The 17,382-nt window shown below is 38.7% G+C and overlaps 1 protein-coding gene across 4 annotated transcripts in view; it reads right to left on the bottom strand.

The window, feature by feature from the left end:
* The window catches only part of LIN28B (lin-28 homolog B), a 96,561-nt gene that overhangs the window by 70,120 nt on the left and 9,059 nt on the right, over positions 1–17,382 (bottom strand). Inside the window, exons 1-2 of one of the 4 annotated variants that reach the window (XM_008637743.2) lie at positions 13,986–14,262; positions 12,860–13,047 (exon numbers count right to left, since the gene is read on the bottom strand). In XM_008637743.2, the coding sequence (XP_008635965.1) occupies positions 12,860–13,047; positions 13,986–13,995 (198 nt within the window). In that variant the 5' untranslated portion in view covers positions 13,996–14,262. Of the gene's footprint in view, positions 1–12,859; positions 13,048–13,985; positions 14,263–17,382 lie in introns of those variants that run through there. The other 3 variants (XM_017739772.1, XM_017739770.1, XM_017739771.1) reach the window with 3 other exon arrangements.

The raw sequence follows: 17,382 nt of genomic DNA, 5'->3' as shown, positions 1-17,382 counted from the left end.
ACGCAGATATCTAAGAGACCTTGTATTTCCTATATTAGCATCTATTCATAATGAATATTTCATTGTGGTTTTTTTTCATAATTTCTAAATTAATTTTTCTGATTTAATGCCTTAATACTTGAATGTAGCTTTTTAATGGTAACATTTTAATAGCAACATTGCTACCAGAAAGCTTTTTTATAAAATTTGTCAAATTAATGGAAACTTGACATTTCAAATAATTCAATAATTCAATAATTTTGACACAAAATTATTTTGTTTAGTAAATGTGTAAAAATTATGTTTAAAAAATGTAATCAGTATTTTTCAACAAACCAATTATTAAAATAAGCAAGGATTAATGTCTTTCTCCTGTATTTAGCATGTCTCTTATTGTTTGATAATTTACTTCCATACAGATTTAATAAAAGGAAGCAATTTGCTTTTTGTCCATCGTCTTTAAAAATTTGGCAGTGAAATGTTAGTGTGCCCAGAACAATATGCTCATAAGACATACAAATTCAGATTAACTTTGTTAAATCACTGGAATTACACAGTAACAAGAAACTTGTACTGAATTTTTTATATGTTCACTTAAGTGGAGAAAATCGTAGATCAGTACGCATTTTTAGTTTCTTACATACTATCAGTAAATAATTATCTGCCAAGTCCTCTTTTAGACCTGAAATGCCAGGAATTTCAAACTTGTCCACGAAATGGTACAGCTATGCTTAAACTAATGAAGACCCTGCTGAATGTGCTGCAAGAAATTCAGATGAACATTCATGTATGATAAGTTCATACAAATAATACTGTTATAGAATTTGTTTTGAGGGCCTTTTAAAGACTGCAAAGCTCTCACAAAGATAGTTAAAACAAGTCCACTGAATGATAGTTATAACACACAAACCCCCCTTTCATTTATTTAATCAAGCTTTTCTGGTTTAAGTATCTAAGCTCCCAAATGAAATGATCAGAAAAAAATCCTTGAGACAAACTGTGCATATGCACTGAAACTCCTTGACAACTATTGCACTGATTCCCCCTGGCTCAACATTTCATCTCTTAGTAACATGTGGTCCTTGAAATTTAGTTAAAACATACTGTACTTTCAAAATGCACATCAGATGGAGAGAGAAAACAGAAACTAAGCTAAGGTTTACTAATTTTTAAGAATTTAACAAATAGATTATATTCGTCATCCTAAAACCAGAAATACTGCAACAAAATCAATAATTTTGTGCCATTAACTCACTTAAGACAATATAATATACTATAGGTGCATTTCATGACACCTATTGTGGCCAGTGCTGGCTTAGATCCCTTGTAATGGACATACAGTAAAAAGGAAATCAAATTATAACTATAAAAACATGTCAGTGTTATATATATAATTAAAAAAAATATACTGATTCCCATTAAAAAGATATTAATATGTAGATCACAGGAAATCTTAAACATTGATTATACTATCTAATAATGAACACTAAAAAAAAATCATCTTTCACCAAATGCTCCAACTGCAGCCACTTCAACAGTCTAATCTTAGTCCATTTACAGCTGTCACCAGTTAAAGAATGATCATCCAAAGAAGTACTGTGTGAAGATTAACAATAAACCCACATAAGCATGGAATGGGCTATCATTTCCCAATAAACTACTGATGATTATTGTCAGTAAAAAAGGAACCATATTACAAAAATAAATTAATCTGCCGTTTAAAAAAATATGTAATTGCTCAATAAAAATAAATTAATGAAGATTGATGTAAAAATTCTTTGGGGAATCTGGATCTCTCTATTACATTATTAAAGATAACGAGATGTTGCTCAAAGCAGACTCCAGATTAATTTTAAAAGCATATGTATTCTTGAAAAAGGTAGTTACTAAATGTAAATACATATAAAATGGAATATGCATTTTTATTTTTTATGTAAGTCTTTAATAATTTCTGCTGAAGACAATGTAGGCACAGATCAAATTTAAAGGAACCTTCTCAATCAGTGTCATGAATTTATATAATTTTAAACATTTTCAAATCCAATAGATCATATTTTGGAATGTGGTAAACTTTCTTTTTTAATTCTTGAGGAGGAGAAGGCATAGCTAAGAGGAGAAGCTGATAACCTACTTTCTTAATAGTCCAGGATAATTAAGCACTTCTTAGTGAAAGATGTGGTAATTACTGCTCCATTAAGTGTTCCCAAAAGCAGGAACTAACACTAACAAAATCCTAATCCTCCAAATCTAAGCAAAAATTTTATCTTCAGATGTACTATATTTCTGCCTAAAAAATCTTGAATATTGTTTTCATCTTAACAATGCACCTTAAAAATGCTCTCTCATTCTCTACAGTTCAATCCCACAGTCCTCTGTGACTAGTCCTGCAAAGTTAATGGTGACATATGAAGTTCCCTACAGTACCAGAAATTAGGAGTTTCTTTGTTTATTAATGCATCTGCTTCACATCCAGATCAATCACCCTCAAGTAATGTCTTTCTTTAACAATTTTCACTAATTCCTGAATCCAATTAAACACACTTGTAAAAATTATTTTATCTTTTTTTTTTTTTTCCCGGTTGATGGTGACATATGAAGTTCCCTACAGTACCAGAAATTAGGAGTTTCTTTGTTTATTAATGCATCTGCTTCACATCCAGATCAATCACCCTCAAGTAATGTCTTTCTTTAACAATTTTCACTAATTCCTGAATCCAATTAAACACACTTGTAAAAATTATTTTATCTTTTTTTTTTTTTTCCCAGGTTGCAATAGTTTCTAAACCAGAATCACACACAACAAACAGGAGGCCCTGTTAGCTAAGACCGGCCAGCATGCTAGAGCCACACAGACCCCTGCAGAAGAAACCATCCATTCCTTGCAGGGTTCACTTCTACCCTACACTTCCCACCCATTAAACAGTTCTGCAAATCATGCTACATGAAAACATTGAACAAATGTGATTTTGACTCATATAAAACAGCTATTACAAATGTAATGTGCTTTCTTTAATTAACACACACAGGCACACAAACGTCTAAAACCAAACAACAAAGCAGGCAAACAAAGCAGATTTAGCACAGCCAAATGAGAATTATTCACTGTATTGGAGACCTGTTGAGCACTGTGGTGAAATGGAAACTTTTTTACAAATATTTGAGGACTATACTATGTCTCCAAATCTGTGAACTGTCCACCCGCACCTGTCTGAGCAGGAGTTCACTACTTCCTCCTCCCCACCAGTCAGTGCTCTCCCTTGACTCTGACTGGTATCTTACATCCCTAACATCAGGGCCTGGGAAGAAGACAGATCATGAAGGATCCAGCCAGCAGGACTCCCATCCTCCCCCTCGTCAACACAGATATGCAATACTGCAAGTTACAAGGTTTTTAAAAAAAAATTCCCAGTACCTACTGCATCCCATCAGCCCTACTAGAAATCAAAGGCCCTGCACAGGGCTCAGTAAATGTTCAACACCCCATAGGCACTTTCACTGCAAGGGTGAACCACATTCACCTTCAACAGAACCTGCCTGTGGCCACAGTGAGGGGTCTTTGCCACACTGGGGGCATTTCACATACTTCTTCTACTGCTTTTTCCTACTGTGAGGAACTTACTTGGGACTGAGCAATTTTTCAACAGGAAGATGGAAAAACCCACATTATCAGCCCGAGACCTTAGCATTAGAGCAGACTGGTAGTTGAGCGGTCAGGTGAATTTGGGTAAGGCATTAAATATTATACATTCACAGTAGAAAAAAGTAGCATATTGTGAAAAGTATATACAAATTACATACATAACATAATATGTATGCACGAACTTGAGAAGTTGTACCACTTTTAGTCAACTTTTAATTAACCAACAGTGACCCAAACCCTGTTTACTATTCTACATTTTAGGTGCTGTACAGGGAACAGCTCAGATCACAGTATGGCACTCACATTTTTGAGCACAAAATGCACACTTACAGCCTTATGAAAACAAAAGCCTGTAAACCACATACTTCCAGTAAAAGCATTCATGTAAGAGACTTAAAATCCACTTCTAATGCTGTCCATTTTATTGAACAAGTTTCATAGGTCAGTAGGACCACTTCACTTGATAATACTGAGCAGAATTTGGCCCATCAGGTCTGTAATATCAACAAGAAGAAAAGAGATGTTATAGTTCCATTACATTAAGGAAAAGGAATTTTGTTCACTGTTGAAACAATTCTCAAATTTCCATTCACCTGATGTACTACTGTATTTAATATCTGGGAAAGAGGGCAGCAAACAAGTTCGTGGATAATTCTTGGATCTAATCCCACTTTAGTGTCAAAAATGGCTGATTCTCAGGATGTACAATCTGCATGCCTTAGACCAGGTAATTAAACTGGGTGAGATAACAATATATATGTTAAATAGAGGAGGCAGTTGGGGGTCTAATTCAACATCTACAGAAGTCAGCTTGGGTCTATTAGGTACATTCCATACTACTACTTTTATATATTTCTAGTATTTCCAGTACAATGAGTCTAAAAATATTCAGAAATTACTACATGTGGTCAGCAGAGGCTTTTTAAATCCCCTTATTTCCCCTAAGATTGTATTATTACAAATAGCTCATAAAACCAACCAAGATTTTGACTATTACCTTGCAAAACACACCTGTAAAATGAAAGAAAACATTTTTTAAACTATAGCACATGTGCACAATTAAGAGATTTTAAAGACACCTGTACTTTGAAAAAAAATACAGAATGATGCTTATTCTAATCTCCTTAAAGTACACAGTGGCCATCACTTTTAGTCTCAGTTTCAGACCAGGGTTTATTTTGGTGCATATATTTATATGACCATAAATAGAGAGTTGTAACACAAATGTTAAAGTAGCCTCACGTGGCACTATTATAAAAACAATCAAGAAAAAAAATTCTCTCAACACTGCATACCTTAAAATTACCATGAAAAATTAAAAGAAGGCCTCTCTGGGAACAGATTATCTCTGATGGGAAAGCCACTATCAGCTAAATTGATGAGAATTACACATTTGTGAATGCAATAACAACATTTGTGTTTTCTGACAGAGCATAAGATCTGTTGTAGTCATGAAATACTACTTTGACTTTGTAGATAAATTCATACACTCCAAATATTGATTACATGTGCCTTTACTCAGATTTTATGTGTTAAACAATTTTAACCAGTGAAAATACTGACTTATGATGCTAAAAAATGAATCCAAACTTTCCAGCCTTCCTCCTGCCAAAAAATGCAATTCTAGCACCAGATCAGAACTTTGGAATGGAAACTGTGTGATTTTCTTGGTTCCTGCACTGCTAATAGAACAAGAATATTCTACAAACTCTCACACAAATAATCTCAAACGTTTGGATGCATTTAATTTTCAAAGTTGAAATTCCATACATACGGAATAATTAAAGAGCTGTACTTTCCAGATTATCAACTAATTTCACTAAGATCTCACCTATCTGCTAAAAAGATCTATCCAAAATATTATGAACATGCTCTGTAAATATGCTTATTTCTGTTCTGTAGAAGAAAAAGCCCACATAATATTTATATGAATCAAAAATTCCCTGATTTTTTTTTGACTTATAAATAGTGCTTTTTGTAAAACTGCAATCAATATATTTCAGTGCCACCACTGAACTGTAATCACTAAACAAGAAAAAGAGAAACTTGAAGACTGAAGTGTGACACAAAGATTCCTGAAACATTTCCCTTCCAGAGAGAGCTCAGATGCTTGTACTCATTCCACTACCCTCAAGTGCCCTTTTTCTTGGAAAGTCATTATCACTTTTGTCGTCTCTCCATCCCCAGCTGAAGGTGGCAACCCGAGAACTCTGCTATTTTGCACCAGGAGACTGCAGTTTCATTCGCATTTCTGTGTCAGTAGCTTCCAGCTCTTTTCTCCAGTACCTTCACCTCACCTGGCTGCTGCTTGCTTGCACCCTTGGCCACCCTTCCATGGTGCCAACACTGCCCACCCTTATTTGTGGGGATCATGGGGATTCTCTGATATGAAAAATGGTACAAAAATCAGATACAAACATTTCCCCAGCTGAGTCTGCAATGCAGTCCCACAAACACTTATCCTAGACCAACGTGAAGAGTGATAGAAAAGGTCTTGAGGCTTACTGAGGCAGCTGCACTGCTGTCAAATGTAAAAGTCAAGTCATGTCCGTAGGATACCCACCGAGAAGGGTGGCTGTAGGAGTTTAAGCCTCCACCTATTCACCTCACACTGCTACTGCAAAGCCTTATTTGGCTGCTTGCAGAGCAGCTGCTGAACTGCTGCATGTTACAGCTTTGCATGTTAGGAAAAAATCAAATTCAGTGCCAGTTTTCCATAGTACAGCAGACTCTGAAGCTTGCAGCAAGTTCCACAGCTGCTCCACAAGCAGCCAAGCCACCTCTGGAGAGGGGATCTGGAATTCCCTTTAGCTATCTCCCACGCAGTTAACCCCTCCTCCATTTTAAGTCAGAACCAGCCAAATTAATCTGAGGAAAAGCCTGGACACCAGTTTCTCCAACTAAATAGGCTCAAGCAATCAGAAGCACTTCCCCACCTTCCATGCAGAGTTGTTTAGTGATACTCTGCTGATGTAAAAGCAATTTAAGGATTTACTGCTTTCGCCCGTGATATCCATCAAGCAAAAGCCAGTCCAAATCTGTCCTGAAGAACTGTCCTTTAAAAAGAGCCATGCATCACATAATATCTCTCTAACAGTCCTGGTTACTTGCAGCTGATTTTAAAAAAGGCAAAAAACCAGCACCCCTACATACAGGGAATTAAAAATGTAAACAGTATGTCCTTATTTATTTGTGTTGGTTTTAACAAACATCATAAATGGTCTTTACCCTCTAGTTCGTAGTTCCTAGAATCTTTCTTAAATGACATCTTTACAGTCACTTGTATATACCTTTGTAGAAACTGGTGGGCCTTATTTTGCTTCTGTTGATTAGTGGGGAAATATGGCCGGCCTGTACTGCAATGAAGGCCTGTACTGCAATTACTTTACTTAAGGCAGATGAATTAAACAATATTTACATGGGAGTATATTTTGTGAAGAGCACGAAACAAAACTCTGGATGTCTCTAAATATACCTAATACCTCAGTAAGGTAGTTGCAAACCAGAACAAGCAACAATAACAACATTTTTCCCAATTTGACAATTCATTTCCTTTTAGCTTCGGTTCATGTATCTGCTTTGATATCTTATGTTTGTGTCCCAGACAAAATATCCTCTTCCTTCCAGTATCCCAACCCCTGTGCACAACTTCCTCAGTCTTGGAGAAAAGGAGGATAGCGTGCTCTGGAAAGGGTGCACTTACTGCTCTGCCAAAGAGGGAAACACCTCTTAAGACAAAGTTGTCCCACTGCAGCCCTCTGCCTTTGGGCCACTTGTGACTTCTGCTTGTTAACGTGCAAGGCTTAAAACTCTTCAGCAAAATCTGATCTGATTCAACATCACTTAGGTTTAATGGTGCTGCCATTCACCTAAATACTACATAGATTTACTAATAAAAATTTACTACACTGTTTGGGTTAGAGGTAAATAGATGAACTCTGGAAGGTTCAGAAGATGGCAGCTCCATAATTCAAACAACCAAATTGCTAGTTTCTTCAGACAACCATCCTAAACCATCAAGCTGTCAGGGAAGTATTTTGCCATCTATGTGTCCATACACGATGCTAACTTGTACAGTAATTAGTAGACAGAATAAATTATTAAAAAAAAAATCCCAGTGCTGTAGTGCTCCACACCACAAATCAGTGGTCCCCATCACTTCTCTGCATGCTGCAGCCCAGCTGGTGTGTGCCAGAGCTTGGCTCCGGGTCTCCAGCAGCTCCATCCCGTTACGGACACTACATGCGCTGAGGCTGCTGAGCAGACTTTGCCACCCGCATCTGATCCCTGTCGGATCTCCCGTACACATGCTCACTGCAGACACACGTTTACTCCCCGTTCGCTTCCTTCCTCAGCCTCCCTCCCTAAATCCTGCTAGCCACTTCTGTTTTGATTAGGACTGGGCCTGCCTGGTCCCCAGCAGAAGTCAAAGATGACAAGTCTGTAATAGCATACTCTGCATGGAGACTTCTACAGTCCAAATAGACATTCCTATGTCATATTAAACATAAGGAGCAATGAAATACTGATCCCACTTGCTTGCCCAGGACTTCCAGTTATCCTGAGCAATTAAATAGTTTTTAAAGGCTCCCAATAAAACAAAAATGAAAAAGAATGAATGCATCCTTGAAAAAGCATGGGATCACATGTGCTCACAATATAAGAAAGTCAGCATTGAGTGTATAATGCCATGCCCTACTCTGTCCTAGAAAAAGTAGTTCAACTATGCCTAAAAACTAGGAATTCAAAGAACAGGCATCTGATTCATCATTGAAAAGGACAGTTGGTCACATTAAGGGAAAAGACTGTTCAGATGCTGCTTATGTGTCTCATTTTCCATTTATTCTTCTGTTTATAGTCAAAATAGTCTCAGTAATTTTTCCTTCTTTTGATATAGGTACTTGAAACAATAAGAGCAATATTTATAATACACAAATGATAGTGCAGTACAGAAGCACTCAATGAAAGAAAAAAGGGTGTTTTCCATTTTTATCAAAATTTGTAGTAACAGTAACTTGTAGCAACAGCAAGAAAGTTCAGATGAAAGTGAAAATTTTCAAGCCAACTATGTTCCTTTTAATGAGAAAACAAAATACACCAGCTCCTATATGCTGCTCCTCCCTTCCTTCCTCTCCCCATCTCATAAAAGAGGATCCCAAAGAAGGATCGTGTTTAAGGTCCCAGTTCAGAAATCCTGTATCAATCCCTTATTGTGGTAAGAATTTTGGACCACAGAGCCATGTCCCAACAAACTCCATCTAAACTGAAAAACTACATTACTGAGAAACAGACATAAATTTATAACCCTTGATACTCACAAATGCATATTTAATTGCATCTGTTTACGTTCAGCACCCTACAGTCCATTATCATCTTTAACATCTGGGCTTCATGCTAGGCAAAGGAAAAGAGACTTGTTTCTAACTTGATCTGTACAAAGTGTGTGCAAAAAAGAATATGCAGCATTTTTGCCTTACTGCCATCCAAAAAAAAAAGTAGTACGTATTTAAGTTGGGTACAATTTTGAATGTGCAAAAGAAGTTTTAACAAACATTATCCTTTTCTGATTCTATGAGAACTTCAGCTCTTCTTAGTTCTTTGCATTGAAAACCTTTTTTCATGTGCACCACAAAAGGTTTCCCTCACTTCACCTCTCCAGTCTGCTTTACCCTTTGACAAATAGATCTTTTTCTAAAATTTAATAAGAGTCACTCACACATAACTAGGTCCAAAATTCACATCACAAAAGAGAAACAAGCTATTTTATTCATTCCATGGTAACCTACTAAGAGCACATATGACAATATTCAGCTAAATTCAGTAAGGTGCACATTCAGTGGATTTAAAAATGTTACAAAGGACTATCACTGCTTCTCTTCCTTTTTTTTTTTTTTTTTCAAAAGAAACACAGGACTTGGCACATTGCTGCATTGAGCATGGCTTCTGTTGAAAAAATCAAATTGTTTTTAGAGCTTATAATTTTGATATGACCCTGAATGACTCAAACAAACAACTTAAAGATATAAGCTGTATCAGAATAAAGTTAAAAAGGAAAAGAGTGTGGGTATGTGTAAGTGTACCAAATTACATTGTAGACACACAGATGCACATATATAATGGCTGACGTGTTTCTGCCTTAAATAATGCATCCAGCTCTAGGTACCTCATTACCAGAAGGGTAACAACAGTCTGAAGGTAGTTCAGAGAAGATCAATCAAAATTATTAACACCAAAGGAGGGACTTAAAAGGCAGGGTTGAAAACTCAATACTGCAGCTGTTTTGTGAACAGGTCTTTCATTGGGTGAAGGGGAAGAGAAGTCCAAACAAAAGCATGGTCCTCTAAAAATGTACCAATATATACAATTAACAAAGCACTCAGTTTAGAAAAATGTGAGTATAATCCACACACAGCTAAAGGGGAACTCCAAGAAGAAAGCAAAATTACTTACTGCAAGCTCAAAAGTCTAGGTATAATGAGCTTAAACTATTACAGGAATTTTGACTTGACATACAGTAAGTTTTTATAGCAAGATCTCATAAACTGGGCATAACCTCACCAAAAAAGGTAAGATAAGAAAGTAAAAATATTGTTGTAGGGTTCAAGCTAGCTTTGACAGGACTTTGACTAAGTAAACTAGAAGCTTCTCTCCTCTGCTCAGACTGCCTAATTCTATAAAATTATACTAGTAGCTACAAACACTGCAGAATGAGTGAATGAATGCATGCAACACTATCTGCGCACACATAAATGATGAAGTGTTTTCAAGGCAGTTTTGAACAGTAGTATTTTGTTTCAACAGATTAATAAACTAACATCTTTGCCTTAAAAAGGACCCTTCACATGACAAAATTTCTCAGATTAATGAAACCAATAGGAATAGGGTCCAATCACTGTGCAGGCAACAGTTGTACAAGCAGCACTGTTAAATAACATTACAGATTTAAAGACATTTTTATGCTCTGGCTGTTACTGCTAGAACTGGTCAGCTAGTTAGCTAACACAAAGCATTCTGTGTAGCAATATCAATTATCTAAAACGTACTCTGAAACACAATAGATTCCCCCATTACATTACACAGAAAACCGATGGAAAGAAGATTAATGTCACCATGAAGTTATATATATACACCTTAGACTTCACCAGAAAGAAAATGATGGGAAACATTATTTTCTTTGCTGTAAGAAATACTAATAATAACTTCACTCAGTAAGATGTATCTCTAAGTAAACTCAAAATGACTGAGGCACACAGTTAACATGAAATGAAACACGGTATTTTTCACTGCATTACACTGTGGTATGTCTTAGAAACCCAAAGGTATGGATAAGTTGTAGATTATTAAACTGTAATAAACAAACTTGTCTAACATTTCCTTCTTTTCCCCTCCTTCAGGGGACACAACTCAATAGAGACTTCCAAATTTACTACTACTTTATTATTTTCTATGACTACTTTCCATTATGAAACCGAAAACCTTGTCTAGTATTACTTAAATGTATCAGGTTATCATGCAGTTCAATACTTCTCTATTTCCACAACTCTAAGAATATCTTTGTCTCCAAATGTGTTTTTTATTAACAGCACTGCTATGTTTCAAATATTTGTCTTCTACAATTCAAGAAGCAAAAGAATGACATACATTAACACAAAGTTACTTTAAAGAAAAGGGGGTGTTTATCTCTAAAGTAAATTTATAAAACTGTAAAGAGCAACTTCATGACTTAAAAAGATATAAAGAAAGGAAGAAAAGGGGAAAAAGGACGAAGACTGCTCCTTATTTGATAAGTGTTTCATTCATTCAGTTCTAATGAGAAAAAGCAGCAGCTTAAAGAGGGGGCAGCTTGTATGCCAGTACAAAGCAGGAAGTGTAGGAATTTAGTGAGTTCACTATCGGATTCTACACCTTGTACGTAATTCCAAATGCAAGCAACTATACTGAAGTGCAGGCCCTTAGGTGCAAGGGCACATGTAAGGCAGCAAGACCAGAAATCCACCCCACCACACACTGCAAGGCAACAGGCCACAGCAGCAGTTTCTTTAGAAGTTTCAGCCACCTTTTTACTAATCTAATCAGAGGTGTATGCTTTAAAAAAGCCTGACAAAGTTACTGCAGAATAAAGCCGGGCCACCAAATGCATCATTAAAAGAGAGTCACTATATAATCATGGAACACCCCCTTCACCGTCATTGCAAACGTCATAGAAAATGGACAACCACATAAAAAGATGCCTTTTGCCTCCCTAACATGGCCCTAGCCAACCCCAAAATGGTCTCTTTACCTGATTCCTCTCTTCTCTTCTCTGATCACAGAGAAGATAGGTGAAATTCAAAATAGCCTTGTTGCAACGGGAGACTTACAGAAGGAGCAGGGAAGGTCTACACATGCTCCTTCTTCAAAAAACACAGTACAGATCTCGAAAAAAGTTCCCTTATCATTTTGTACGTATTTTGCATCTGAAACTCTTTTACATGAAAGTAAAAGTTTCCACATTCAAAACACAAAACCATCCATGCTGTTGTGCTTAAAAATAAAACCATGGACCATACACACCCCTTGTCTCCCCAACAGCCTTACAGAGACACTGCTTTTGGTCTGAATACTTAAATAATTACTTTTTTTTTTTCTCCCTAGAAAGGAATAATTAAAAATCAACCGGCGAAACCACATACACCAGAGTATCACCACAGGGACACTCACAGGTCTGAATTACTGCAAAATAACACTATAATTATGTCTTAATTTCACTAACTAATCTCAGATGAGCTTTTAAAAAGTAATTCGAGGTTTACAAGTAAACCGTTTAAAACTGTACTCAAATGTTATCTGAACGAAACCCGACATTTATTTATCCTTTTCCCAGCTTGATTTTAAACAGTTTCCAAGGAAAGGCATATCTGCTCTTGATCAGTCTGGTGACAAATGATAAACCTTGTTAAAAAGTGTGACATTTGAAAATAAATAAAAACCACAGGAGACTTTTCTAACCTAGGAGGAAGATATGAAGAAACATTATCCCCTTGCACAAATCACCAGCGACAGAGACTAAGCACAATCTAACGACCTTATTTACTCAAATTGTACACTGCCAACAAAACCACTACCTAGGGCAGCTCTTTAACTACAGATACACTTAAATACCTAGAAAAAAACAGGTTACTTGTCTTCACATAAAACTGGAGTCCCTGTGAGCTCAACCAAATGTGGCAGGCTGAGATAGAAGACAAAAACGGGTCTTACTTGGTGTACAAAGACATCAACTGGAGACTCCAAGGGGCTTCCCTCTCGGTTGCTCATGGAGATGAACCCGAATCCCATTCTCACATTGAACCATTTGCAATGGCCGGTTCCGTGCAAAACCTGGGATTCCTCCTCTTCTTCCTGCTCCGGCAACTTCCCGGGTTCGTCTCCACCTTTACTCGCCCCTGCTGAGGAAGAGGGAAAGGCGGGGGGTGTGGGGGGGGAAGGGGGGAGAAAAAGAAGGAAGAGAGGAACAAGATGCAAAGCAAAGAGTTAAATTCTGGTAACATCCTTTTGCCGCTGTATAGAGTAGTTACTACAAACGGAACAGGGGGAAAAAAGGGGGACGAACAAAACAAAATCAAAAAGCAAACAGCGAAGAGTGCGTATCTTTCCTAAATCGTAAAATAAACAACCTTCTCCCCAAAATACGTAAAAAAATTAAATCACCGGAGGTTACAGAGAGGAAACACTGCGCACGGAGGCTTTCCCTCTCTCTGAGCCCAGGGCAGCCCACGTTTCTGTACATACGTGTATTTTTCCATTTAACTCCATCTTTCAGCCACATTACAGCACGGAACGCGATACTTTACTTGAATATTGCTGGTTTAAGACCGATCCCATTTCTCAACAGAAATTCTCAGCCCAATTAGTCTCTCCTCCCAAGGCGCAGGACCGGGGGGGCGAGGGGGGAGGCCGGCCGAGGAGGGGTGGAGGAGAGAGAATAAGCAAAATTGGGTAGATTGGACAACTGGTTATTGCACATGCAGCGCCGAAACCACTATTTTCCAAAGTGTATCCATCCCTCCTTGGAATAAACTTTCGATTAAAGTTGGGACAGGTGTACGGCCGTTTTCTCATCCCACCACTGCAACTGTGCTTAATCAAACAGGAACAATTCAAACAATAGCCCCCTGAAAGCTTTTCAAGTTGTGAATCGGTGTGGGCGGTACGGAACAGTTTCTGAGCTGGGTAACAATGGGTTTGGAGAAAGCCCCCTTGCGCGAGCTGCTAAAAAAGGGTAATGCATAGTTGTGTTAAAAAGGGGTGGGGAGAGGGAGGAGAGGGGGAGAGAGCGAGCGAGCGAGCGAAAATCATAGTAAAACAATAGAAAAAGAAAATTAACCTTCGGCCATGTTGCCCCACGGGCCCTCTGCTCCAAACTCGTGAGATGAAAACTTTCCCTGTGGATCGAAGTGGTCTTCTGCATTAATCTAACATCCTGATTTTGAACGATCGCAAATTTAGCTCGCATGGTCTAATGTGCTTTCCCTCTTTTGATTTTTTCCCGTCTCTCTCGCTCCGTTTCTGGCCCCCTGCGCACACGTGACTCGGTCAATTACATGCTTTCTTGCTACTAATTTCGCATCGGATCCTTAAGGGGTTGGCAGGAGGCAGGAGCAGCCAATCGCCATTTCAAGTAGCCTGACACACCAAAATAATTTATGAATGAACAAGAAATTTCCAACACGGCGCTTTTTTTTTTTCTTCCCCCCCTTCCTTTTCGGACAGCTAATCTGCACGCTTCTTTACGGGAAATCGAGATGACGTATTATTCTGGGGTTTCTGCCCTCCCGTGCATGCACAAATCCGTAGGAAGATCCGTGTGTTTCTAGATACAGCCCACTGAACAACAGCTGCGCGCAAGGGCGGCCGTGCGGAGGAGATTATGGGGGTATCTGTGCCCACCGCAGGCGGGCTCCGCGCACGCACACCAGGGCGAGATGCTCGCGGACCAGGGACACACGTGTGTGCAGACACGCACGGGGAGCGCCGGCAGGCATCTGTGGCACCCTCTGCGCACAACGCGGGCAGATGCGCAACTGGATCGTTACTAATTTCGCATTCAAATTAAAAGCGCGCCGGAAACGCGATATCACCTTAATATGCCCCAGAATGTGCGGAGATCTAGCGTTTCACAACATTTCTGGAGGGGGGATGGGGCGAGGGATTGTACTTCACAGGTTTCTCCGCCATCTCTTTCCGGGGGAGGGGATGTGATTAATGACTTCCTAAATAAGAGCCCAGTTTTCAAGCCGAGAATTGGAGTGAACCTCAATCAGCAGTTGGGAGAGGACTGACAGAGAGAGGGATTTACTGGAGAAGAGGGCGGAAAAAAAAAAAAAAAAAAAAAAAAAAAAGCCTCAGGGGAAGAGGACAAAGAGGGGAGAAATAACGCTGACCGGGGACTGCTGTTTTAAGTCTTCACTGCCAGCGGGAGTTGGGGATCCAATTCGGAAAAGAAATGTGTGATGTGTAACGGGCTTAGTAGCAGCCCCTTTGCAAAGGCACTCCCCTTCCGCGCTCACAGGTACACAGCTAGGGCCCTGCCCTCCAGCCCTTCTCGTTGCTGGACGCATGGCCAAATGCTTTTAATGTTTTATAAACGTGAAAAATAAACAAACAATTAGGGAGAATTAGTTTTATTTTCCATCTGACCATCTCCTTTAGTGTAAAGATACAGATGAAAGTATTTTGTCCTCATCACCATCTACTCGCGTTAACCTCGCTTTCCATCCGGTAATTTTTATATGTATGTGTGTGTGTGTGTGTGTGTGTATGTGTATAATATATCTCCTTTAAACATTGCCCATATCTTGTTAAATCTTGGACTCTGACTTTCTTATTAGCCCCCTCCCTCCTCCCCCCAGCATCCTCTCTTATCCCAAGGACACACAAACAAAAGCCAAGGCAACAAACTGATCCGTGCAGAACCTGAATGCAAGGGGCTTATGCATTTGCAAAGCACTTGCTGTTGTTTGCGAAGTGGCGTCGATCAGTCTGCCCAATTAAGGGGAACGCCTTTGCCCCCATGGGCCTGTTTACTCCTTTTGTTGCCTTTCAGGAAAGCGTCAATTCCCCCGCTAGCGCCTCATTTCTGTGTGAAACACCAAGGTGGAGGCTCCGTGTGATCGTTTGCAAGAAAGAAGCGAGGGTGGGCAAGAGTGTACAAATACAAGCACCCTGGCAAGTGGAGCAGAAGCTTTAAATCCTGAAATTCCTTTGCAGTCTTCAACCGTAAATTTCCTATAGGTTATTTCAACAGTGAGGTCGACTTCCTACACTGACCTGCCTTACGCATTCGTGCAACATACCACCGCTTTTGGCTCATAACCTCCCTTCCCCCCTTACAATAGGGATTATTTTACAATATTAAATCTCCAGTAATTTTATATGCTTGGATCTTATGACCCGGACGATATCTAATTTATAATAAATGTACGAGATTTTAATACACGTGACACCTCCGTTATGAACAAGAAATTAAGATACCGGAAGAAAACAATCCTTACACCTCTTACTTGAAGTGCCCGAGACTACGTTTCTTGTGGCAGAAAGGCACATTTATAAAATTCAAGATCTCTCTGCCCCTCCCCTCGAAAAGACAGAAAGTACCCGTTTAATATAAAGTTTTAAGAGTCTTTATTTTTAAAATATTTATTTATTTTACCGGCATTTGTTATAAAAAACCCCTTGGAGCCTAGAATATTGGTTAAACAGACACAAACGAGTTGATTGAGTTCATTACATGGACAAAATGTCTTGTTAGCAAATTTCAGTGAAAAGAAAATTCAGTATAATATGTTGTTCGATGAAGAAATGAAAGGCTACAAAACCACGTAAATAAATGAATGTAAATATATTGGTTGCAAAATTTTTCTTATGTTGCAAAATTAGTGCAGATTTTGTAAAATGGAGGGAGGTGGGATTTGCAATGTGTCTTTACTGAGATTTTCAGGCCTCCAGTATTAGTGGAATTAAGGTTGGGGTCACTGGACTGGTCACCGGTGTCAGATGTTATCGACTCATTCATTTCCTGCAAGGGACATCAGCCTTTCAAGTTTTGTGGAAGGTAGAGAGCTGTTGCCAGCTGGGAACTCTCCGGGAAAAAGAAGAAAAAAAAGGAACCCCAACCCCAACCAACACCCTTCCCAAAATTCATTCTGAAAGAAGGGGAGGGGGGAAGAGGGAAAAAAACCCCTACGGAACAAGCCAGTTCGTGGAAAAAAAATAGTTTAATGGTAATGGTTTAGATATTAAAAAAAAACCCCACCAACTATTTCTATCCTTGTATTTCGCTACAGAGATGCTAATTTTGGTGAAGACAATTATAGGAAGCTGGAATCATTGTCTTCCTACATGCACAGCAAGAGCTCGCTTGAAACTATGTAACCAAAACCAGTGGTGTTGGATTTCCCATTTGTCACCTTCCTAAAACTTTTAAAGTCCTAACTTCGGTTTCTTCTATTCCCTTAAACAAAACCAAAATAAGTCAAAAACCCCCAAAACCACTACTCGCCCTCTCAAAACAGACTCCCACCTTCAAAAAAAAAAAAAAAAAAAAAAAAAAAAAAAAAAAAGGAAAAAACCCTCACCACAAAAATCCAAACAAACGACGGAGCCATGTGCATTTGAAACAAAACGCGTGTTTTACACTTGAAAGCAGAGCTCGGGGTGCTGCCACCACTTCCCATTTCAAAGCACAGCCAGCGCTCCTCGCCGACGGGCAGGCAGGAGGGGCA

The sequence above is a fragment of the Corvus brachyrhynchos genome, unplaced genomic scaffold (genome assembly GCF_000691975.1).
Source record: "Corvus brachyrhynchos isolate BGI_N302 unplaced genomic scaffold, ASM69197v1 scaffold14, whole genome shotgun sequence".
Lineage (NCBI taxonomy): Eukaryota > Metazoa > Chordata > Aves > Passeriformes > Corvidae > Corvus > Corvus brachyrhynchos.
This window is presented reverse-complemented; position numbering and strand designations above follow the sequence as displayed.